The sequence below is a fragment of the Giraffa tippelskirchi genome, chromosome 10 (assembly GCF_054371585.1).
Source record: "Giraffa tippelskirchi isolate mGirTip1 chromosome 10, T2T-mGirTip1v1.2.pri, whole genome shotgun sequence".
Lineage (NCBI taxonomy): Eukaryota > Metazoa > Chordata > Mammalia > Artiodactyla > Giraffidae > Giraffa > Giraffa tippelskirchi.
The window spans coordinates 77,862,513-77,888,802 of NC_137284.1; the positions used below are offsets into that span (position 1 = coordinate 77,862,513).

At 40.6% G+C, this 26,290-nt stretch overlaps 1 protein-coding gene across 3 annotated transcripts in view; it reads right to left on the reverse strand.

Annotated features, from left to right (window-relative positions):
• Positions 1 to 26,290, reverse strand: part of RAPGEF5 (Rap guanine nucleotide exchange factor 5) — a 235,495-nt gene that overhangs the window by 144,405 nt on the left and 64,800 nt on the right. For all 3 annotated transcript variants that reach the window (XM_081536402.1, XM_081536404.1, XM_081536403.1), the window contains exon 6: positions 21,686 to 21,752. In XM_081536402.1, coding sequence (XP_081392528.1) covers positions 21,686 to 21,752 — 67 coding nt within the window. The remainder of the gene's footprint in view (positions 1 to 21,685; positions 21,753 to 26,290) is intronic.

Below are 26,290 nucleotides of genomic sequence, written 5' to 3' on the forward strand. Positions count from 1 at the left end.
AAAAACCAACCAGCCAAGATGTTCCTGAATTCCTAACACTCAGGAACTGATGAAGATAATAAATATGTGGCGACTCTCTCTCTGAGTTCGCCTGTGTGTGTCTATCCACACATACCCTTTTTCCTAATAAACACTTAACCTGTTTCACTTAAAAAAAAAAAGACGAAAGTACAGTAAATATGTGCTATTTTAAGCCATTAACTTGGGGGAGGAATTTGTTACACTGAAAAGTCTTTTATAGACAATTATTTTTCTACTTGATCTACTTGTGCTGTTCCTTAATGTAAGCTTCTCTCATCATGACACAAATGGAACCCTCTTCTTAGATCACTATCAAAAAATATATACATACAAATGTATATTAAAAAGTGGCCAAGAGCCATGCTCGGACATTCACCATTGTTTTTATTTAATGAGGGTGCTAAACCACTGCCTAGAAAATTAGAAGAAATGCACTGTTGTTAATCTGACAGGAAGTACATTCTTACAGTGGTCTATCACAAGCCTTTGTTGTCGTTCAATTGCTCAGTTGTGTCCGACTCTTTGCGACCCCATGGACTGCAGCACGCCAGGCTTCCCTTTCCTTCACCATCTCCTGGAGCTTGCTCAAACTCATGTTCATTGAATTGGTAATGGAACATTTTATGTAGTTCAGAAATGTACCCTACCTATGTCACACCCTCAGTGAAGTCTTATAATACACTCTTATAAATCAGACACATTAGTATTTCTGTAATGAAATGTATGATTATTCATACCAAATGGGATAAAGACAGACTAGGAGAAGTCTCAGGATTTTCTACTACATATATTCAGTTTAGATTAGATTTTGGCACCAGGTGGCAAGTGGTAAAGAATCTACCTGCAGGAGACGCCGGAGACGCGAGTTCGATCCCTAGGTCGAGAAGATCTTCTCAAGTAGGAAATGGCAACCCCTTTCAGTTTTCTTGTCTGGGAAATTCCATGGACAGAGGAGCCTGGCAGGCTGCAGACCATGGGGTCGCAAAAGAACTGGACACCACCGAGCAACTAAGCACACCAACACACAAATTATGAAAACCTTTTGTTTTTTAGGGCTTTTATATTATATTTCAGATTTATGAATAATGAATTGTAAACCTCTACTAATTTTACGCTGAAGGTTTGTCTCCATCTTTTTCTCACGTTTCTTCTTGTCAAATAGCTATATAGTCACTATATTCTGTCTAAGAAATGCTTTCTTTTAAATAGCTTGGCTTTTCATCCATTTTGAACCTGACTGCACATGAGAATCACTTGGGAAGCTTTAAAAAAGCAATTGATACTTGGGCCCCAACTAAATCAGAATCTCTAGGGGAGAAGTCCAGCCATCAGTATTTATTGCTGCTGTTGTTCCCAAGTTTCCTAAGCGATTCTACACTGTATCCCAGGGTTGAGAAGCACTGTTCTATTTAATGAGACATCTTCACTTCTCCAAGACTCAACCTTTTAATCTTGAAATCTTTTCAACTGACAATTGATTTTTACTTTTTATTTTATTCTCCTCTAATTGAAATCATTTGTAAAGAAACATGGTCTTCACTGTGTTTTAGGTATTAAATTTTGATATAATCCAATCAAATGGTAAAATTCCGTTACAACATCAGTGGTTTGACAGATCCAAGCACAAGGAAAATTACAAGGGAGCTTTTAAAGAAGTTTAAACTTTAAAACATAGTTTACTTAATATAAAAAGAACCCTATAACTCAAAACACATATGCAGCTTAGGGTATATTTGCTCTTGTGAATATCTAAATAGAGGAAAATTAAGGGACTGATAAAACACATATAAAAATTTTCTTTCTCCTCTGGGTACCCATCAGCAATTTTAAAATGTTTTAAAATGTTGAAGTATTTTGGCTTTCTATCTTTAATAACCAGCAGGGCTACTCACAAAACACCCCTGCAATTCAACAAGAATCAGGGTTAGTCTCAGTTCCAGCATTTTGTCTTTTTTTCTCTGACTTTATAAAGCTTTCAGACTCAAAATACAAATGCAATGAGTCTTGCATCAGCACAAGATTCAAGAGGCAACAGAAAGTGTCAAATACAAGCCCCGAGTGCCAGAGATCATGGCCATGGAGAGGTCAATTGAGAAGACGTGGTGGCCTTCCTGGAGGAAGAGGCCCCTGAAAACCAAGCATGAAGCTGGAGAAAGCCAACGAAGGTCACTGTGGGAGACAGAACAACAGTGACAGAGGTCTTAGCTAACCAAAGGGCCATCCTTACAAACTAATTTTACAGAAAATCATGAATTCACAAATTTCCTAAAGGTTTTTAGTAAATCTATTAATCTTAGAAATCTTTAAATTTTGATAATATAATAAAAATGTTTTTAAAACACAGAACGCATTTTCTCAATTTCCTAAATTAAATGTGAGAAGAAACATAATTCAATATGCTTTCCTGTTTTATTCCCAAATACACTTGCTTCCAAAACAGGGTTAAAAATTCTAGATAAATAAATAAATATGCTTATTAAAGCCATCAACATATTTTTGGATAAGATATAAACTGAGTAGTGATGGTAGCTAGACTTCTGTCCCATGAAGAAATAGCCACATACTCAGTGACAATTTTTTTTGTTCCTCAGTGGCCCATTTTCCTATTTCCAAATTCACTGTTCTATTCTAAGTAGTTAATATTGCCACAGGACTGACACATGAATAACCTTGTGACTACCTGCTAATGTCAACCCATAATTAGAAAATTAAGAAAGTTATTTATCTGTCTAGACAGTACTGCTCTCCACCTAATAGTTTATTTAACAAATAGTTGTTTTCCTAATAACTGCTCTCACCATATCAAAGATATGTTTGCTAAGCATGCTAGGATGATAAAATATGCTTATTCTTATTTCAAGGATATTAGGGATATTTTTAAAAAGCTCATAAAGACTTTGTTGACTAAATACAGATATGTCTATTTATTTTATTATAACTTAGATAATCACTGACCAAAGACTAATACATACATAAGTGACCTGAAACTAACTAGTGGAATAAATTCCTACATGTAAGTTCTTTTCTTTTTTCTTTTTTTTAATATTTATTCACTTGGCTGTGCCAGGTCTTAGTTTCGACATGTGAACTTTCAGTTGCAGCAAGTGGGATCTAGTTCCCTATGCAGGGATTGAACCCAGGCCCCCTGCATTGGAAGCATGGAGTCTTTAGCCACTGTACCACCAAGGAAGTCCCTACATGTCAGTTAGTTTTTTAAGCCTGTTATTTAGGTCAGCTACTTGCATATGTATCTACTATGCATGAGATTTACATTAAAAAGATGTGATAATTTTTAGTTGATCATAAGCATGGTATAAGTTAACAATGGAAATGAGATTATTTAGAATTGCATAACAATGCTTTTGGAATAGTACTAGGATGGCATTCAGGTCACCAAGAAATAATGGACTCCAGAGAGATCAACACCTGGATTGTACTCAGTTTGAAGTACCATCTGTTTAGGTTATGAGGGGTTGACAATATTCACAGGACAACCCCAAGGTGGTCACCTCCTCGTAGTCAATGTGATGTAGCAGCCTTCATTTATCTTGTCCTCAACTGCAGGGTCTGACATGTTACCCATCCTCTTGTTCTTAACCACTAGGATTCCATGACACCATACCCTCCAGCCTTTTCTCTTTTCTCTCTGGCTGCCACTTCTCTTCCTTTAAGGCTTCGCTTTCCCCTATCTTTAAGTTTTGATGATCCTCAGTGGCTTGTTCTTAGCCCTCTCAACCTTCTTCTCTTTCTATTCATTCTCCCTAAGCAACCTCACTTACTCACAGGATTTCAATCTATCTGCATTTCTAGGGTGCAAAAGTCTCATCCCCATACATCTCCAGGACCTAAATGTCCCATGAGTAACTCAAACTCAACACTTTCAAATGTGAAGTCACGTTCTTACCACTTCCTTCCACTCTCTAAATCTGCAGCATGGCGCATATATCCAGGCAGTGAATGGTACCACCATGTACCTAGGGTCTCAAGCCAAGAAGTGAGGTGTCCTTGATTTAATGTGACCCACCATCTTCTCCCAACTCAGACTGTTGCCTCTCATTTACCTCTCTTCAAACCACATCATACCCAATAGAAAATATAAATCTTATATTACATTTCCTGCTAAAAAAACTCTTCAAAGACTTCCCATGACAGAGTCCAATGTCCAATATTTCATATATAATATTCTTTTTATCTGGTCTTCAGTATCACCTATTTCCACATCTCCTTTTTTGGGTGAGGGAGTTCTTCATTGGTGCGCTTGGGTTTTCTCCAGTTGTGGCGAGCAGGGGCTACTCTTTGTTGTGGTGTGTGGGCTTTTCATTGCAGTGGCTTCTCTTGTGGCAAAAAGGCATGTTTCAGCTCTACAAACTTGCAAATACTCAGAGCTACCCACAGCGGAAATGGTCTACTATGTGAAGTTCAGTAGAAGATGTTTTATATGGGAAGGTAAATTTCAGAAGTACCCAGACCAAGGATCTGTTCTAAAGATTTGTTTTATGAATGCCTCCTACCCAAATTATCCTCTATCATCAAAAGAGAACAAGCATAAACCTCCCTGCGGTAGAACAGCTGGGGATATTATTGCCATTTCATATAGCTAACAGAGACAGGAGGAGGGCAAATCTCAACAAACAGATGAAAAAGAACAGTTGGAGGCCATTCCTTACTGTGGAAATCTCTTCAATTTCATGGCACAAAGAACAGGAGATGCTACAGATGTACTGGCCAAATGTAATCTGAAAAGAGCAAGCAAATGACATTGACATCTTTTCAAAAGAGCAGGTGAATCTGCTCCTTCAGTCTTCAAAGCTGCTCTCACAATTCTTCATCTAGTCATTTCCCCAAACCCCTAACTGCTCATCCACATGAATTTCTTGACGAACATTTTATATATATGAAATGTTATAAGGAAACATGTATACATGGGACACCCTGGGTTTTGCTATGACAATGAAATAAAACATTGATTATGCTTACATCAATATATTTTTAAAAATTTTTATGTCTCAAGTTATTTTTTTCCATTTTCTGGTAAGACCAGAGTATTTTCAATCTATGTCACATTTAACGATTCTTCAATGGATTTATATGATATGATTTATTTAACAAAGTATCTTTAAAGACATAATTTGCAAACATATCTTTAGCATGCCTTTTATTTCGTATTACATGTCATTCCTTATATGCTGTTTCTTAATCAGTGTGCTTTTTGGAAGCAAGTTTCTAAACTGCAGCAGGAGTATAACCTATAGCTCTAGACATTCCAGGGATCTTCTACAGTAAGGATCTCCCATCAGAAGGGATAGGTCCTATAGAAGTTGAAAGATTGAAGGCAAGAGGAGAAGGGGGCAACAGAGGATGAGATGGTTGAATGGCATCACTGACTCAATGGACACGAGTTTGAGCAAACTCAGGGACATAGTTAAGGACAGGGAAGGCTGGCGTGCTGCGGTTCGTGGGGTCACAAAGAGTAGGATACAACTGAGCAACTGAATGACAACAACAAGGGACTTTACACAGAAACTCCTGCACTGGCATGAATCCAGATCATCTAAGACCCCTTCCAACCAGGAAGTCTATCTACAAAAACTGCGAATGTGGGAGGACGTCCTGGAAGAACAAGATGCAGAACACAAGATCCAAAAGCTTGTAACAGGAACAGGAAATCTTCATCTACTTTATGCCAACCTTGAGGGAAATCTGGGAATCTGGTTGTTGGGGCAGAGTCACAGCCCTCCACCCCACAGCACAGGACTGCTATGGGCATGAAGTGAGTTAACACTTATAAAGCATCAAGGAATGGTGCCTGCAACAGCGAGTGCAACTTGCATGTTAGCTACCATTATGATCATCATCATCACATTACTATAAGTAATACAGCTAGGCTTAACAACAAATTATAATAGAAGGACATTTCAGTCTCTAGTTGCTTTACTGTTTCATTTGTTTAAACCCTTCTTCTCATCTAAATTATTAAAACTCCTTGACAATCAGTGTTGCTTCTGCTTACAATATGCCTCCTACATGGCCCCCACATTGCCAGCAGCATAAAAGTGACTGATGGGCTTCACTGAAAAGTTGTAACAGTGCCTACAGTGAAGGTATTTCTAGAGTTTATATTTTTTTTTAAATATGCTTTTAGATTTCTACAGAATTCTGAAGCTTTTACAAATGCATGTAAGACAGACCTCAGATTTAGAAATTCACTTTGAAACTTCAGAGGAATCAACCAACGAGCTGTGGCCTGGCAGCTTTTGGCATCCAAGAGATAACTGCTACTGAATGAATCAAGGGATTGCAGCTGTATTCGACAAGAAGTGTGTATTACTTTTGTATTTCTGCCCTAGCAAATCACAACCCACTGAGAGGCTTAAGAGAACACCCGTTGATCATCTCACACTTCCATAGGTTAGGAGTGCAGAGGAAGCATGGCTCAGCTGGATCCTCTGCTTAGAGACTTATGAGGCCAAAAATGAAGGTACAGGCAGAGCTGTGTTCCCTGTGGAGGCACTGGGAGAGAAGATGCTTCCAAGTGCATCCAGGTTGTTGGCTGAGTCTGGTTCCTGCATCTATGTGACTATGGGACCCATTTCCTTGCTTGTGTCACCTGGAACCTGCCCTGAGCTCCTAGAGGCCTCTCTCTGGTCCTTGTACAGGGAGACCTACTTCTCAGAGCCAGCAACAACACACTGAATCCTCACACTCGGAATTTTTCCTTATTCTCTCTTCTGTCATTTCTCTTTGATGCTCACCAGAGCAAGGTTAACAGGATTAGACTGGGTACTTGCAAACAATCCAGATCTGTACACTTAATTACATCAGCAGAGTACCTTTTACCCGTAGTGAGTATTTACAGGTGCCAAATAGTGCATTCATCTTTGGGGTCATTCTACCTACTAAGGTACAACAACTCAGACCCACAGAGCCCTCCTGGAAAACTAGCCTTGAACCCCATTTTAGGATTTTATAGTAACATGCTAATAAGTCTAGTCCTGGGTCATGATTTACCTGCTGTATCATCTTTACCAGAGCATATCTCTAAATTCACACAATGGAATCCCACGACTTGAGAGCCAGTCTGAATAAATATCTGAATTGCTAAACCAGGCAGTCATGTTTACAGTATTTCATGATCTCTAACAGGCTAAAAGTTAAAATACTGTTTAATAAAATTAATAGGTTTCATTTTATACAATTCTTCAGATAAGACTCTATAATCAAATCCCAAAGCCCACCTGTTGAGACCTATTCAGTAACTATGAAGTATTTTAAGTGAAGATGATGTAGAGAATTGCTTTTTGAACCTTAAATTGCTATTTTTCATTACTATAGCAATTACTGTACAATAGCAAAAATTGCTATTTTTAATTACTCTTTATTAACACTTCCTGTCTCAAATGCTTCACCTCTGCAATGCAAATGACAACCCACTGTGCTGTGTAAGGCTGAAATGGGATGCTGCATGAAAAGCAGAAGCAGGATGCTTGCACAAGGTAAGAACTCAACAAAAATCACCCCGCCTTAGCCTTTTACCCAGATCTCATTTGGGCTTCATAACTCAACAACAGGCTAATACATTTATATCTGCAAACAAGTTTCTTCAATAATTTCCCCATGTAGAAGTTCATCTGTGCTGTTTCTAATACAAAAGATGAAAAACAACCATAATGTTCAGGGGATGATGAATCCATGGTATAGGGTGCTATGAACCACAACAAATGTCACAGGAGGTACTGTTGGTGCTGAACATACATTAAGGGAAAAGTACAGACGTCAAAATAAGAGTCCTTTTTTTGGACATATTTTACAAAATATACACACACAAGAAATATAACATAGAAAGTAATAAACACTAAAGTGTTAATAGTGAGTCATTTCTAAGTGGTTTCACTACGGGCATCTTTTCTATTCTGGAATTTTTTCGAAAAAATTATTGTCTTTATATTCAAGTTAAATAACCCAAGTGTCAGGTAAATTTTTAAAATTTGCAAAGCATAATCCATAGAAGCAATGACTCACTACCAGATTTATCATCATTTTGACACAAACAGCATTCACCCTAATTCTAACTGTTTAGTATGCACATAAAATTTCCTTATATTCTGATTTATATTAATACAACAGCATAAAATAACAAATTAATTTAAAATCTACCTTATTCCATCACCACCAAAAACTCAAGTAGTTTTCTCTTTTTTATACGCCTCCTGGTCCTGCTTCACAAATGGACATAATACTAAAGCTGTACCATTAAGTATGCAAAATTAAATTTCATCTAAGCAGCTATAAGAAGTTCTATTTTAAACAATTGCACAAAGAAGCAACCCAACATGAAATGTTCATGGATCATCCTTTGAAAGCTCCTTCCACTTGCCTTAGATAGGATTTCACAGTAACACTCCACAAATCCGTGACTGTTAATGTACAAACTGATGCCTAAATGGTCTATCTATTCAGTTCAGTTCAGTCGCTCAGTCGTGCCCGACTCTTTGCAACCCCATGGACTGCAGCACGCCAGGCCTCCCTGTCCATCACCAACTCCCGGAGTTTACTCAAACTCATGTCCATTGAGTCGGTGATGCCATCCAACCATCTCATCCTCTGTTGTCCCCTTCTCCTCCCTCCTTCAATCTTTCCCAGCATCAGGGACTTTTCAAATGAGTCAGTTCTTCACATCAGGTGGCCAAAGTATTGGCGCTTCAGCTTCAGCATCAGTCTCTCCAATGAATATTGAACACTGATTTCCTTTAGGATGGACTGGTTTGATCTCCTTGCAGTCCAAGGGACTCTCAAGAGTCTTCTCCAACACCACGCTTCAAAAGCATCAATTCTCCAGTTCTAAAAATTCTCCAAGCCAGGCTTCAGCAATACGTGAACCGTAAACTTCCAGATGTTCAAGCTGGTTTTAGAAAAGGCAGAGGAACCAGAGATCAAATTGCCAACATCCGCTGGATCATCGAAAAAGCAAGAGAGTTCCAGAAAAACATCTATTTATGCTTTATTGACTATGCCAAAGCCTTTGACTGTGTTGATCACAAAAAACTGTGGAAAATGCTGAGATGGGAATACCAGACCACCTGACCTGTCTCTTGAGAAACCTATATGCAGGTCAGCAAGCAACAGTTAGAACTGGACACGGAACAATAGACTAGTTCCAAATAGGAAAAGGAGTACGTCAAAGCTGTAGATTGTCACCCTGCTTATTTAGCTTATATGCAGAGTACATCATGAGAAATGCTGGGGTAGATGAAGCACAAGCTGGAATCAAGATTGTCGGGAGAAATATCAATAATCTCAGATATGCAGATGACACCACCCTTATGGCAGAAAGTGAAGAAGAACTAAAGAGCCTCTTGATGAAAGTGAAAGAGGAGAGTGAAAAAGTTGGCTTAAAGCTCAACATACAGAAAACTAAGATCATGGCATCTGGTCCCATCACTTCATGGGAAATAGATGGGGAAACAGTGGAAACAGTGTCAGACTTTATTTTTGGGGGCTCCAAAATCACTGCTAACGGTGACTGCAGCCATGAAATTAAAAGACACTCACTCCTTGGAAGAAAAGTGATGACCAACCTAGACAGCATATTAAAAAGCAGAGACATTACTTTGCCAACAAAGGTCCGTCTAGTCAAGGCTATGGTTTTTCCAGTAGTCATGTATGGACATGAGAGTTGGGAGTATGAAGAAAGCTGAGCACTGAAGAATTGATGCTTTTGAAATGTAGTCTACTCGTATACCTTGTCAATTAAAAAGGTCTGTTTTGCATGTATATTGCAGAGAAAAATTATTATCTTCGTCTTGGGAACTGATACCCAAAGATCATAATATATTGTATACACACACACACTTCTTCCCTTATTGACAAGGGATTCTTCAAGTCACATTTTATTCTTGAATGGGTTCTGCACACTGACATCTTTCTGAAAATGATGCTTTTAAGTTAATGTCCCCACACTGGGCTCATCTCAGTAGGCAAAACACCATGTACTATGCCATTCACCAAAAAACAAACTTCACAAGGCTAGAGTTAAATTAGGTTACCACAAGATCAGAGCATGTACAGAAGGTTTCTTTGAAAAGTGAAGTCACTCACTAGTGTCCAACTCTTTGTGACCCCATGGACCGTAGCCTACCACACTCCTCTGTCCATGGGATTTTCCAGGCAAGGCTATTGGAGTGGGTTGCCATTTCCTTCTCCAGAGGATCTTTCCCAACCTAGGGATCGAACCCGGGTCTCCGGCATTGTAGGCAGACACTCTACTGTCTGAGCCACCAGGCAAGTCCTGGTTTTTTGAAAGTAAAGACAATAAGTTAGTATTTAGTTTTAAAAAGTCATGTGTGTATACATCTATATCTTTTGCTATTTAGGGACCTATTCCCAAGATGAAGAAAATCAACTTGATGTGTGGTAGATGTAGAATATATTAAGCCTATTTGATTTACAGAGAGAAAAATACCACTGAGTTACCTGTTCACACATTGATAATCATGGGCTTTGTGATGTCTTACCATGAGATCCTACCTGAGAGAAAATGAAGGAGCTGTAACCAGCTCTCCACGTGGTCCTAGAGACTTAGAAATCCACAGCCGAAGGTGCCTTGAACGCTGTGACAACTGATTAGAGTAGCTCTAAAGCACAACGAGGAAAGGTACTAATATATAGAAATATCAAGTACACCAAGACTGTGCTACAAGTGCTCCGGGTCTTTCTTGATGCTTCCTGAAACCAGATCTGTCTTTCTGGGCCTCACTTGACACTTCCTCTCAAATCTCAATCTACCTGACCTTCCCCAAATCACACAGCAGCTCTGAAACCCCTGGAAGGGCTGGAACCAGGCTACAATTCCAAGTGGGACTTGTACGTTCCCCACAGATGAGAAATATAAGGTAGCAAGGTGTTCAAGATTGCAGTACCCAGACACAAGGAGAGTCAGTCCCTGGGGGAGTCACTTATTTTTATTCTCTGAATAAACGTGCTCACTCAGGTCTGTGATAGACTCAGAAAACGGAGATTAACTCCATTCCATTTCTCCGTTCCCCGGAAAGGAAGAGGCAAATAACCCAGAAAAAGAGTGAGTGGAGATCAGTACTTTAGCATTAAAAAAGGTATATTTCCAATCAGTTCTAATGAGGTAGATGAAACTGGAGCCTATTATACAGAGTGAAGTAAGCCAGAAAGAAAAACACCAACACAGTATACTAACTCATATATATGGTATTTAGTTAATCGGTAAAGGTAACCCTGTATGCGAGACATCAAAAGAGACACAGATAAATAGAACAGTATTATGGACTCTATGGGAGAAGGCGAGGGCGGGATGATATGGGAGAATGGCATTGAAGCATGTAAATTATCATATGTGAAACGAATCGCCAGTCCAGGTTTGATGCACGATACAGGGTGCTCGGGGCTGGTGCACAGGGATGGCCTGGAGGGATGGGATGGGGAGGGAGGTAGGAGGGGGGTTCTGGAAGGGGAAAACATGTACTCCCATGGTGGATTCATGTCAATGTATGGCAAAACAAATACAATATTGTAAAGTTAAAAAATAGATAAATAAACTAATTTAAAATTTAAAAAAAAAATCATCACTGGATGGTGTACATTGCGTATTCAATGTGACAGATTCTCCCCACTTCCCCTAACCTAAGATTATTTCTAGACCTTACTAACTCTACGTATCATCTCTTAAATAAGTCTCCAAAGTTCTAACTTTTTAAACATTTGGCAAAACTCAAACCCCATGCTATTTCTTCTTCTTGAACTGGTACCAATGCAAACAATTCCAATCAAAAAAGCTGTCACCATTCTCTTTAGGGAAGCCCCAGGAATACTGGATTGGGTAGCCATTCCTTTCTCCAGGGGATCTTTCTGACCAAGGGATCGAACCTGGGTCTCCCATACTGCAGGCAGATTCTTTACCATCTGAGCCACTAGGGAAGCCCTCTCTTCAAACACTACTGCCCAAAAAGGAATTTCTCCACTGTATCAAACCCAACTCGTAGATTCATCCAGAAGGATGAACTAAAGGAATCCCAGCCACTTTATATGCTTCCTGACCCAGAAAGGGTGTGGCAGATTCTTGTGAAAGACAAACCTTAAAGAAAACAAGTGAAGGTTCAGGAGAATGACTAGACATGGCAAAGGACAGGAGTTTTAAATGAGTGCGGGGAGTGAAACAGCTGACAAGACAGACAATCTTGGGGAGTTGGGGTCTTTGAGTTTCCTAGTGTTATGCTGTTGGTGATACAGGACAACTGGTTGTTCATTAAGACTCAGTTCCTGGTGCCTCCCTGAAAAGTATTTCCCAAGAGATTCTATCTGAGGAAAAGATGACATGGGAGAAGAATCACAGGCCCGGGTTAAGTGCAGGTCCTAGTTAATGAGAGGAAAATCAGGTCCTTTTTACCTGTAAAGCAGGATCCCAGAGAGGGAAAACGTGAGATGACTTTTTCTAGAAAGAATGCTAGGAAGCATGAGAGAACAAGTTCATGGCTGATGGAAAAACTGATGGAGTTAATGTCACAACTTCTGGACATTAAGCAGGGCAAGACTTTGCTGTGAAGTTGACAGCGTGCTGCAGTTGTAACCACCTCTTCTTTTGTTTTTTGTCTTTTTTTCCTAGAGAGTTGCAAAAAGAAATTCCATCTCAAATATCTTTTTCTCTAACACTTGCACCAAAAGTTATGTGTCCTGTTGACTTCTTGGGGTTTCATCCGCTTCAAGATCTTCTAGGACTTACAGCAGTAATCTTCATTTGTAATTTGGGTTATATTTTTTTTTAAGGTCAGAGGTATTTCTCAGAGGAGTGATAATGTACCCTATGAGAAGGAGTTTGGAAAATACCACTAAGGACATCAAACGCAGAGGGGTTTTAAACTAAAATTGGATGGGCTGAAGAAAATGAGCAACAGGATAGAGCAGAGACGTACCAAGAGAGAAATCTACACTGATGAAAATCATCAACTACATCAGCTTTGAGAAAGAATATGAGCCTCTTATCCTTATCCATCAGAGGGCAGACAGAATGAAAACCACAATCACAGAAAACTAATCAAACTGATCACATGAACCACAGCTTTGTCTAACTCAATGAAACTATGAGCCATGCCCCATAGGGTCACCTAAGACAAACAGGTCATGGTGGAGAGTTCTGACAAAAAATGGTCCACTGGAGAAAGGAATGGCAAACCACTTCAGTATTCTTGCCTTGAGAACCCCATGAATAGTATGAAAAGGCAAAAAGACAGGATGCTGAAAGATGAACTCCCCCGGTCAGTAGGTGCCCAATATGCTACTGGAGATCAGTGGAGAAATAACTACAGAAAGAATGAAGAGACAGAGCTAAAATGAAAACAACGTCAAGTTGTGGATGTGACTGGTGATATAAGCAAAGCCCAATGCTGTAAATGGCAATATTGCATAGGCACCTGGAATGTTAGGTCCATGAATCAAGGTATATTAGAAGTGGTCAAATAGGAGATGGCAAGAGTGAACATTGACATTTTAGGAATCAGTGAACTAAAATGGACTGTAATGAGCAAATTTAATTCAGATGACCATTATATTTACTACTGTGGGCAAGAATTTTTTAGAAGAAATGGAGTTGCCATCATAGCCAAAAGAGTCCAAAATGCAGTACTTTGGTGCAATCTCAAAAATTACAGAATGATCTCTGTTCATTTCCAAGGCAAACCATTCAGAATCACAGTAATCCAAGTCTATGCCTCAACCAGTAATGCTGAAGAAGCTGAAGTTGAATGGTTCTAAGAAGACCTAAAAGACCTTCTAGAACTAACACTCAAAAAAGATGTCCTTTTCATCACAGGGGAGTGGAATGCAAAAGAAGGAAGTCAAGAGATACCTGGAGTAACAGGCAAATTTAGCCTTGGAGTACAAAATGAAGCAAGGCAAAGGCTAACAGACTTTCGCCAAGAGAATGTACTGGTCATAGCAAACACCTTCTTCCAACAACACAAGAGAAGATTCTATACATGGACATCACCAGACAGTCAATACACAAATCAGATTGATTATATTCTTTGCAGCCAAAGATGGAGAAGCTCTATACAGTCAGCAAAAACAAGACCGGGAGCAGACTGTGGCTCAGATCATGAACTCCTTATTGCCAAATTCAGACTTAAATTGAAGAAAGTAGGGAAAACCACTAGACCGTTCAGGTATGACCTAAATCAAATCCTTTAGGATTATACAGTGGAAGTGACAAATAGATTCAAGGGATTAGATCTGATAGACAGAGTACCTGAAGAACTATGGCTGGAGATTCATGACATTGTACAGGAGGCAGTGATTAAGACTATCCCCAAGAAAATGAAACGCAAAAAGGCAAAATGGTTGTCTAAGAAGGCCTTACAAATAGCTGAGAAAAGAAGAGAAGCTAAAGGCAAAGGAGAAAAGGAAAGATATACCCATTTGAATGCAGAGTTCCAAAGAACAGAAAGGAGAGATAAGAAAGCCTTCCTCAGTGATCAATGTAAAGAAATAGAGGAAAACAATAGAATGAGGAAGACTAGAGATCTAGTCAAGAAAATTAGAGATACCAAGGGAACATTTCATGCAAAGATGGGCACAATAGAAAACACAGTATGGACCTAACAGAAGCAGAAGAAAATAAGAAAAGGTGGCAAGAAGAACTATACAAAAAATATCTTAATGACCCATATAACCACAATGGTGTGATCACTCAACTAGAATTAGACCTCCGGGAATGTGAAATCAAGTGGGTCTTAGGAAGCATCACTATGAACAAAGCTAGTGGAGGTGATGGAATTCCAGTTGAGCTTTTTCAAATACTAAAAGTTGATGCTGTGAAAGTGAGGCACTCAATATGCCAGCAAGTTTGGAAAACTCACCAGTGGCCACAGGACTGGAAAGGGTCAGTTTTCATTCCAATCCCATACAAAGGCAATGTCAAAGAATGTTCAAACTACTGCATAATTTAACTCATCTCACACGCTAGCAAAGTAATGCTCAAAATTCTCCAAGCCAGGCTTCAACAGTACATGAACCAAGAACTTCCAGATGTTCAATCTGGATTTAGAAAAGGCAGAGGAACCAGAGATCAAATTGCCAGCATCATAGAAAAAGCAAGAGAATTCCACAAAAACATCTACTTTTGTTTTATTGATTACGCCAAAGCCTTTGACTGTGCAGATCACAACAAACTGTGGAAAATTCTTCAAGAGATGGGAATACCAGACCACCTGACCTGCCTCTGAGATATCTGTATGCAGGACAAGAAGCAACAGTTAGAACAGTACATGAAACAATAGACTGGTTCCAAAGTGGGAAAGGAATACATCAAAGCTGTATATTGTCACCCTGCTTATTTAACTTATATGCAGAGTACATCATGTAAAATGCCGAGCTGGATGAAGCACAAGCTTCAATCAAGATTGCTAGGAGAAATATCAATAACCTCAGATATGCAGATGATACGACCCTTATGGCAGAAAGTGAAGTGGAACTAAAGAGCCTCTTGATGGAAGCGAAAGAGGAGAGTGAAAAACCTGGTTTAAAACTCAACATTCAAAAAAAGAAGATCATGACATCCAATCCCATCTCTTCAAGTCAAATAGATGGGGAAATGATGTAAACAGTGGCAGACTTTATTTTCCTGGGCTCCAAAATCACTGCAGATGGTGACTGCAGCCATGAAATTAAAAGATGCTTGCTCCTTAGAAGAAAAGTTATGACCAACCTAGACAGCATATTAAAAAGCAGAGACATTACTTTGCCAACAAAGGTCCGTCCAGTCAAAGCTATGGTTTTTCCAGTAGTCATGTATGGATGTAAGAGTTGGACTATAAAGAAATCTGAGCACTGAAGTATTAACGCTTTTGAACTGTGGTGTTGGAGAAGACTCTTGAGAGTCCCTTGTACTGCAAGAAGATCCAACCAGTCCATCCTAAAGGAAATCAGTCCTGAATATTCATTGGAAGGACTGATGCTGAAACTGAAACTCCAATATTTTGGCCACCTGATGAGAAGAACTGACTCATTGGAAAAGACCCTGATGCTGGGAATGCATCAGGGAAGAGAAGAGCACGACAGAGGATGAGATGGTTGGATGACATCTCCGACTCAATGGGCACGAGTTTGAGCAAGCTCCAGGAGTTGGTGATGGACAGGGAAGCCTGGCATGCTGCAATCCATGGGATTGCAAAGAGTTGGACATAACTGAGCGACTGAACTGATGAGGGTGTACGAGTGCCTACTTAAATGGTCCCCGAGTAGTAGATTCTGTTCTCATCCAATTCTGACTGCTCTTCCTAAATTCTGTACACTATATTTTTCATTTGAATTCATCTCTCAAGACATGGCCACAAACTCTTCACCATTACTATCACCAGGTCAGTGTGGACACTCAGCACACTTCCCTTTTACCAGAGTGATGGCTGACTTCACTGGACAAGCAGCACAGATGACCACACCACAGCTCCCCCCACAACCCTTTCATAAATGCCACTCATATAACCATGTCATCAACCATGCATCTAATATGTTAGAGTCACAACTTAGCCTTGCTCATATCACCTTAGCAGTTCAACAACTGGACCATGTGAATGAAAATCACCAGACTTTACAGGGATGTTTGTGTTCTTCTTATCTCTACAATTTACATCAAGAAAATTTAGCCTGAAGTAACAGAAATAACCCAAGGTGGTTTGTTTAGGATGTTGATTTTAAGGCAGCATGATCTGAAGTCCAGAATCAGTTTTTATCTCCTCTTTAATCATGTCCATGTTGCCACTTCCTGTCTTTGGATAATGCCCAAGTTACTTCTCAGTTCTTGAAAATGCCTCAAAGTTTAGCTTATTTCCTAAATTTACATCCTAAGAACTATGACTTTGAAAGCAGTATTTTACTGACTAAAAACTCTTCTCTATGTCTAGTTTACCCTGGATTGTAAAACAAATATATAAAAGCTGTATCATCGATTCTGAACACTCTTTTTGTCATGTACCCTAGGAGAATTCATGTTTAAAGATAAAATAAAATAATGCTCAAAAGTTTCAGGGTAGGAAGTGGCAGACTGTGTCATCCACGGGCTCCTTCTAGTCTGCCAGCTTTATCCGACTAACAGAGACTCAGAGGAAATGAGGAAGAGAAGGTTTAAAGTTGACAAAATTTGTACTGTCAGAAGATATTAGAAAGGTGGCTAAGATGTTAAGGCAGAAACCCTATGTACACAGGGAAAGCCAAAGTATTTTCAGATGATAATGCCCAGGGTGTGACAGTACAGTTCATGTAACGGGAGAAGTCTATTACAGTCATGCCCTTTTTCCTTAAGCTGAAAACTTCTTACAAGGTTTTCTTCTTTAGGTTTTTGGGAAGGTGGCTCTTTCTTGAAACTCACTAGAAACGTAGATGAAACATTTTTACTGTTCATGTCTGTGTAAATCTGACCGAATTATCAAGGCACTTTTATTTCTATATACACTGCCTTCTCCTGTTACTTTAATACGAAAACTCACTTGTGTTTTCTTCCAGGGTAGAATTTTACATATCATTTTTTAGATGAAAGGACCTTTTTTCCTGATGAACCTAAGCTGAGACTAAGAAATAAACTATTTAACAAGGATGATTTTTTTTTAAAAAAGAATGCTTATTTACAAAACCCCCAAGTTTGAGGAAAAAGAGATGAATACACAGGGCAGTAAACTCTATTGCGGGAAACTGCTATCCCCCTTCCAGTGACCCCTAATTACACAAAAGCTCTGAAGAGCACTTTAACAACTCCGCTTTACAGATGTCACTTCTGCTTTCCTTTAATGCATTTCAGGGTCATGCTAGATGACAACTGCCACTTGAGTGATGTATGCAAACATCTCCCATCCTATGCGGTGTTAACAGCTGGGTAACAAAGCTTTCAGACCACTGCCAACAAGAATAATTACACTGTGAACTGGGAAGCACAACAGTCCCTTCATAAATGCTTATACAAGGAACTGAGGAAGTTTAGAACTTAGATACTGTCTAGTCCACCACTCAATTTGTCCAAGGTCATACTGTTTGAAAGAATTAAGAATCAAGGTCTACATTCTCAGTTCAAAGATAGTTTCATTATTCCAGGCTGGTCAGCTATCAATTGAAGACATGAATTTTTCTCCTATTGAGATTCAATTCCTAGGCAGGTTGATAAGTCCAGGGGTCCTCAAGGAGAGAGGAGTCTGGAATTCTCAAGGAGGAAGAAAGGACAAACTTTTTTTCTCCTCTACATTCCTTAGGATTATATAACAATAATGTATCCTGCTTGAGGACGTTCCTGGAAAAAACCTTCTGGCTAATCCTGTTATCTTAAAATGTAAATTATGGGAGTGGGTCTAGTAAGGTCTTTACAACCTCCAGACATTCTTTTGATTCACTGTAATAAATAATTAAACAGTATATAACTCCATTGCTAACACTAGTGAGGGGGCACTCTTTCTGCCCCCTTCTGATATCTATGTCAGAAGCTTTCTCTATCTCTTTTATACTTTAATAAAACTTTATTACACAAAAGCTCTGAGCGATCAAGCCTGGTCTCTGGCCCCGGATTGAATTCTTCTCCTCTGGAAGCCAAGAATCCCGGCGTCTTTCGTGGTCCAGCAGCAACCTTTCACTATCCCTTTTATTCTCATTTCTACTCTAGCACCTTACCTCAATTTATTCAGTCTTTTAGCTTGGAGGTTTTTTCCAGTAAGATTACCTCAACCAAATATACAACCATCACTCTGCTGTCCACCCCTCCTTTCTAGAGATTCTCTTGAATTTTACTTTCATGGTATAAACTTCCACTTCCAATAAGAAGTATATCCACTTCTTATCACAGTCTCCTCATCTCCCTTTGTTGTTGTTGTAAAGTTGCTAAGTTGTGTCTGACCCTCTGTGACCCCATGAACTGCAGCACACCAGGGTTCCCTGTCCTTCACTATCTCCCAGAGTTTGCTCAAACTCATGTTCATTGAGTTGGTGATGCCATTCAACCATCCCCTTCTCCTCCTGCCCTCAATCTTTTCCAGCATCAGGGTCTTTCCCAAAGAGTCGGCTCTTTGCATCAGGTGGCCAAAGTACTGTAGCTTCAGCTTCAGCATCAGTCCTTCCAATGAATATTCAGGATTGATTTTCTTTAGGATTGACTGGTTTGATCTCCTTGCTATCCAAGGGAATCTCAGGAGTCTTGTCCAGCACCACAGTTTGAAAGGATCAATTCTTCAGTGCTCAGCGTTCTTTATGGTCCAACTCTCACATCTGTACATGAGCACTGGAAAAACAATAGCTTTGACTAGACGGTCCTTTGTTGCAAAGTGGTGTCTCTACTTTTTCATACGCTGTCTAAGTTTGTCATAGGTTTTCTTCCAAGGAGCAAGCGTCTTTTAATTTCATGGTTGCAGTCACTGTCCGCAGTGATTTTGGACACAAGAAAATAAAGTCTGTCACTGTTTCCATTTTTCCCCCATCTATTTGCCATGAAGTGATGGGACTGGATGCCATGATTTTAGTTTTTGGAATGTTGAGTTTTAAGCCCCATCTCCCTACCTCCCTCTTATCTTGGGTGCTGCCCAAGACTGCATCTTCCACTCTGCTCTTCAATCGACAACCTGGACTGGTTCCCATAACTCTAGTCCTGATCTTTCTGAGTTCCAGATTCACGTCTCCAGGTGTTTCCCGAATATTTTTACATCCTTATGTCCTCAAACTCAGTGTGTCCAAAATTATGTCATCTCTCCTTCCATATATTTTACTCAACTTCCTAAGAGTATCATCACTTTTCCATTAAGTTCACAGCTTCTGTTACTTGACTCCTCCTCTACCTTTACCTAGTCCTACTGATTTTTAAATAATTCTTTATGCTCCTTTTTCTTGTGGTTCCCCCCAAAACCACCAGAAACTAGGTTTTCATCAGCCTCTCAAACTAGATTTTCATCCATCTCCCCATCTCCAACTCATCTTCTTTCTTAAATGTCTACATCATGTTAACCTGTTGTTCAAAAAGTCTTTTACTTTTCTTTATTAAATCCCACAGCTAGAGTACACATCCTCCACCTGCTCACAGCCTGACTGCTTTCAATGCTGATTCAAGTCCTATCTCTTCAACCAAGCTCTCTGTTACTGTTCTTGGATTTACTATCATACACTATGATTGACGGTGCTCAACTGTCAGTTGTTTTATAAGCTAGCTTTTTAATGTGCCTGTCTTCCTGGGACAGCTGTAAGAACCACATCTTACATGTTTACTGCTTCTGAAACTTATCTACTATATTACATTATTTTAAAAATGAGGCCCAGTGATTAGGAGAACATGACTAAGAAGTAGAAAATCCTGAGTTTAGATCCTGGCTCTGTTCCATTTTAGATGGGTGACCTTGGGCAAGTTACTTAACCTTTAGAAGCTTTCATGTCTAAAAAACAGAGATAATGCCACCTATTTCACAAAGCTGTAGTGAAGTATAATGTGTACATGTGTATGTGTACACACACATACAAACACACAATGTTTAACACAGTATTTGGTACATAGTGAGTGGGGTTTTTTTTTAAACAGATGGCTATTAATGACTTTGCACCCCATAGGTACTCCTCTTTGGTCAATACTTTAAACTGCAAGTGAAGTGAAGTGTTAGCCACTCAGTTGTGTCCAACTCTTTGCAACCTCATGGACTGTAGCCCGCCAGGCTCCTTTGTCCATGGGATTTCTCAGGTAAGAATACTGGAATGCGTTGCCATTCCCTTCTCCTGGGGATCTTCCCGACCCAGAGATCGAACACTGGTCTCCTCATTGCAGGCAGATTCTTTACTGTCTGAGCTACTAGGGAAGCCCTTTAAACTGCAAAGGTCATGTTATATTTTTTTTATTAACACGCTGTCAAGATTCCATTGCATGTGAAGTTTTATACTACTCATCACTATATTTAGCCAAAAATTACTTTTCTAAGCTACATTCTAGAAGAGTAGGAAAGACAACTTTTAACTTTCAAGCTGTGCCCAGATGCCAAAACTTGGGGTGTGAAACTATACAAGATCAGTTTCATTTCACATACATAACCCAATCCAGCATGATTTTCAGCAACCACCATTCTTTAAAGAAGCACTCAAGAAGCTTTGGAAAGGCTAGATTTTGTGAGACAGGATTGCTAGAGCCTGTCAACAACCAGAGTTGAATGATTAGCGACCATGGCCAGCTTCTTCTGGGAAGAAGGGGATAAGCTTTCCCTCAACCAACAGGTTAATTACTGACTCTAATTAATGACTTTAAAAGACATAATGAAAATGTTGTAATCCAGTACATTAAAAACTGAAGAACTGATCTTCTGTTGGTTGAGGTGATCTTTTTTTTTTTCCTAATGAAACATACAGTCCTTTCTCCTTTGTGCAGTAGGTCACAGCTTTCCCTAGGTTAAGTCATACAGTATTTTAAAAAAAGTCCTTCTCTAAGGTTCCAGGAACTTTCCATCAACAGTATCTGTAATCGTGCAGGAGTGGCTGCCTGAGAGCAGAGCAAGCTAATGCCACTGTCTCCTTTCACCCTGACTTGGGTCTCCCACAATGATGAGCAGCCACAGGGCAAGTGTCTCTCTACATCACTACCCACAGTGCCTCCCTTCCAAGACCCCTCATTATTTCTGCACTCCTGGGCAGGGAAATCGCATGGCCTTACCGCAGATGTTAGACGAGCAAGAATTTCATCACTGCTCTCTTCTGAGTCTTCAATTTTCTGATGAGATCTTTGAAAAACAAAGAATAAATTACACTTTAGTTTTGGCTGCTCAAATTTATTGACCGAGTTATGGGGAATACAGGGTAAATAACAGCATTATTGCTTCATACGTTAGTGAAAGTAACCTATGTGAGTAACGTGGTGAGAATAATACCATAGGAACGCAACTTGTGGCAGCCCAACGATTTCTTCAAAATCAATCAGCAAGAACCTCTTTCCCATGCATCAATTAAATCCTGAGGGCTGTTACTGCTCTCCAAATGAATCGAAGAATAATCCTGACACACCAAATTTACTAACATGGGTATGCACAGGGAATACTCAGAGGGTGAATATAATGTGGTTAAGTATTGGAATTCCTGGTCAGTCTAAATTAAATCCAGATTCTGAAAATATGAAACATGAATTTTCTACTATATCTGAGTTCCAGCCAACAAACAAATTTATTAGGAAATAGTCTATTATAACCCTCATCTTGTGACAGGAATTATACGGATGACAATAGCAGAAGCACTTTGTTCTTTTTATGAGACCACAGCCCAGTTGAGAAGAAAATTATGCATGTGTTAAATAACTAAGGAGACAAACAAGATTTACACAGTGTGATATCAGTATGTTTAGAAAAATCACCTTTCTAATGGAATTTATGAAAAATTTTCACCACACAAATGTACATTGCTAACACATAAAATCTACTTCAAACAAACCTTATAAAAATTACATTTCTTTTTGCTGACTTGGTCAAAGGGAAAAACACTGACTAATGCCAACTGAATATATGTAATTGTCTCCCAGATCTATTTCCACAAGCAATTCCTTTCGGCACCTTCTGCGGACTGGGAGGGGGTTGGTGGTAATTGCTCTGCAGAGCAGCACCACGGCACTGCAGTCCACTGATGGATTTCAATCTCAGAAACTGCAGTAGGCCAGCCTGAGCACAACCCTTGCAGGGCAGAAGGGCTTCTCCTGGCTCCTAAGAGAGCTAGGAAGAGGCTCTTTGAGAAAGGAACAGCAGTCAGATCAGTTCTGGCACTGGCTTCCAGTTTCTGTAAAAGTTACTAAACCCTTTCAAAGGAAAAACGTCCCACCCTTCAGGTCAGAGGAATGAATTACAAACTACCATCTTTCCAAGAATGGCATGTCACAGGTATGGAGCAGTGCGGGCATGTTGTCCAATAACTTAATTCTTGGTGCAGCAAAGCCTCTGAAACATGAGCTTGATAATGAACATTTCAAACAATAAGGTTTGTTATTAAAATGATCTACTTACAAGGTTTCCATACACATGAAGTTACACTGAGAAGAGACTGGAACCTTTTATAACCTAAGCCACCAAAGCAGGTTTATAAAATTATGCTGGGGTGACAGAACAGATCTGAGAGGAAGTTAGGAACTGAGAATGTTAGACACAAGAGCACCACCAAGGACTTCAAGGCCCCATCGGTGTCTGCGGTGCCATCTCTTGCTCAGCCCCCAGCAGACATCTGAAGGATGAGTTCATGTGCATGACGTATTCCCCATTAACAGAGATTGTGTCGTGAATGCATTTTCAACCAACTGCTGAAAGGACTCAAAACTCCAAGGGAAGCTCTAGTATATGTGACTGATGGGGGCTATGCAATGAGTAAGCCAAGCTGTTGTGAGTTCAGTGACAAATAATTTCATCTCTGTTCAAGCAAAACTATCTTTCATCATGCTTCCAGCACAAAACATGCCCTGGCAGAAATGTTTCTCAAGGAAGCACATCTAAGAGAGACAGAGTGATGCTCTCCTGAGAGCTGTCCTCCAGCCCACGTCCCGTTTTCATCCCCTCAATCACCACAATCTATACCCAGAACTCTCAAGTCTTTCTCTAGCCCCTGAATCTTCCCTGAGCTCACTCTGTGCTTCCATCTGCCTTCAACACGGTAGCAGTCTCAGAGCACTGTTTTCACTCACATGGGGATCTTACGAGGCCCTCAGACTCGACATAACTTCCGGTGACCTCCTGTCTCCTGCCCTCAGCAGTACTCCAGTGCCTCTCACCACTCGGCTTCACGCCACCCCGTGGTCATTCCTCGTCTTTCCAGTCACCATATCCTTCTCTGCTCTGCTTTCCTGCTTTCCTCCCCACAAGTCTCTCTGGGAGGCTCTCATCTCCACAGTGTACTTTAACCAACTTCTAACCAGCTTGTCTCTGCTTCTCCTCCAGTATCTGACTTCTGTTGATGCCAGGGTTCTCCTTCTACAACCCCGACCTGGTCCTGCTCTTCTCCAGACCCACACCTTTAGGGACTCTCCCACTGCCTACCTGAGAATTCAGAAGACTGCCTGTCTGCTGAGGAGCCCCAGGTCCACCTTGCTCCCACCAGGACCTGCACGGCACCTGGCGCAGAGGAGTGACATGGGAGGCAGGCAAACAGTGGGGAGCGTAAGAGGAGGGATGGAAGAGAGAAGGACGATGCTCCCCCACTCAGCTTCCCTCCTCACCACTAGCATCCCTGCCCAGCTCAATGCCAAAAGGCCCAGAAATACCAGGCTCCTTTTCCCTAGTAAGTGTATTTTTGCAAAATAAGATAAATTCTGATTATTTTACAATGTAAATACCCATTTGTGCAACCCAGTGATGGTAAAGTTCTCACATATCGGATCAAAACAGATGATGAAACAGAAGGGGCACGGGAGAATAAAGAAAGAACCACCTGTAACACACAGCACGCCATTTTATACATGAGACTCAGGCATCCATGGATTTTAGTATCCATGGAGGTCCTGGGAACAGTCCCCCACAGATACCAAGGAAAGGTTGTACCTGCATCTTAAGGGGGCTATGCTGCTCAGTAAACAAGGGAGGCAGAGAGAAACTCTGGAGAGAGAGGGCAACAGAGAAACCCTGGTTGGACTCAGCAGTAACGGCAGTGATGAGGTGATGAAAGAAAGAGAAAAGGAAGTGACTCTAGGAAGGAAGACACATCCCTGAGGGTCTGTGCCTGCAGGAAGCTCTGGCTCAACTGGAGTCCCTTTTATGATTTCCTAAGGCCGCTTCTCAAGGTCTCTGCCTGGCAAGAGTGCAAGCCTGACCCCATGATCCTCCAAGGGAAGTGCCGAATCCTAGTGCTTTGGGCAGTACAACCCAACGGGAAAGACTAAAGATCTCTTTAAGAAAATTGGAGATATCAAGGGAACATTACATGCAAGGATGGGCACAATAAAGGACAGATACGGTAAGGACCTAACAGAAGCAGAAGAGATTAAAAAGAGGTAGCAAGAGGACATGGAAGCAACCTAGATGGCCAGTGACAGATGAACAGATTAAGTAGTTGCAGTACATATATACAGTGGACATCAACCCTGAATATTCACTGAAGGACTGATGCTAAAGCTGAAGCTCCAATACTCTGGCCACCTGATGTGAAAAGCCGACTCATTGAAAAAGACGCTGCTGCTGCGAAAGACTGAAGGCAAAAGAAGAAGGGAGCAGCAGACGATGAGACGGTTAGATGGCAACATTGACTCAACGGACGTGAGTTTGAGCAAACTTCAGGAGATAGTGAAAAACAGGGAAGCCTGGTATCCTGCAATCCATGGCATTGCAAAGACTCGAACATGACAGAACAACAACAGTGTTCTGGGCAGATGTCTCTGTAAGCTCAAGAGGTCTGCAATATCTAAGGGTGTTGTTGTGAGAACACAGGAATGGCAAAAGCCAGTGCGCCTCTACCCATCTAACCATCAAACAGGACACGTTATCATTCCACTCAATCTGCACTAAAAACAAAACAAACCCCTGCCTCTCTACAGGCTTCTCCACCTTAATTACAGGCAACTCCACCCTTCTAGTTAGAAGTCACCTTTGATCCCCCCTCCTTATGGTCTCTTCACTGTATCCATCCCCAAATCCTATCAGCTCTGTCTTCGAGGTATCTCTCGCTTTGGAACACTTCTCACCACCTCTACTCCAACCACTGCTGCCCCAGACACAAGATTGCTTACCTAGAGCCAGAGTGGTCTTGTTAACATGTAAGTTAGATCATGTTCCTCCTCTGCCAAAAACCCTCAATGACTCCCCATCATCCTCGGAATAAAGCCAAAGTCTCTACAGTGCTGCCATCTCTCACTCTCTTTACTCCATTTTGGTCTCTCTGGCCCTGCCTTCAATGCTCCTGTCCTGAGCCTTGCCCTGACTGTCCCCAACCCTAGAACACTTCCCCCCCCCACTGCCCATTGCCTCTTCCCTCACATCAACCTCTTGGAGAGGCCTTTCCTGACCCATCACTCTATCGCTCATTTCCTACTTTATCTGTGTAAAGTTTTCCACTGTTAACTGACATCAATCTGTTTACTTATGAAATTGTACTTCCCTCCTAGACATGGGAATAGAGATTTCTGCCTGTTTTGTTCCTGGTTACAGCAGACTTCCAAAGAATACAAGGGAGATAAGAAAGCCTTCCGAAGTGGATAATGCAAAGAAATAGAGGAAAACAAGAGAATGGGAAAGACTAGAGATCTCTTCAAGAAAATCAGAGATACCAAGGGAACATTTCATGCAAAGATGGGCACAATACA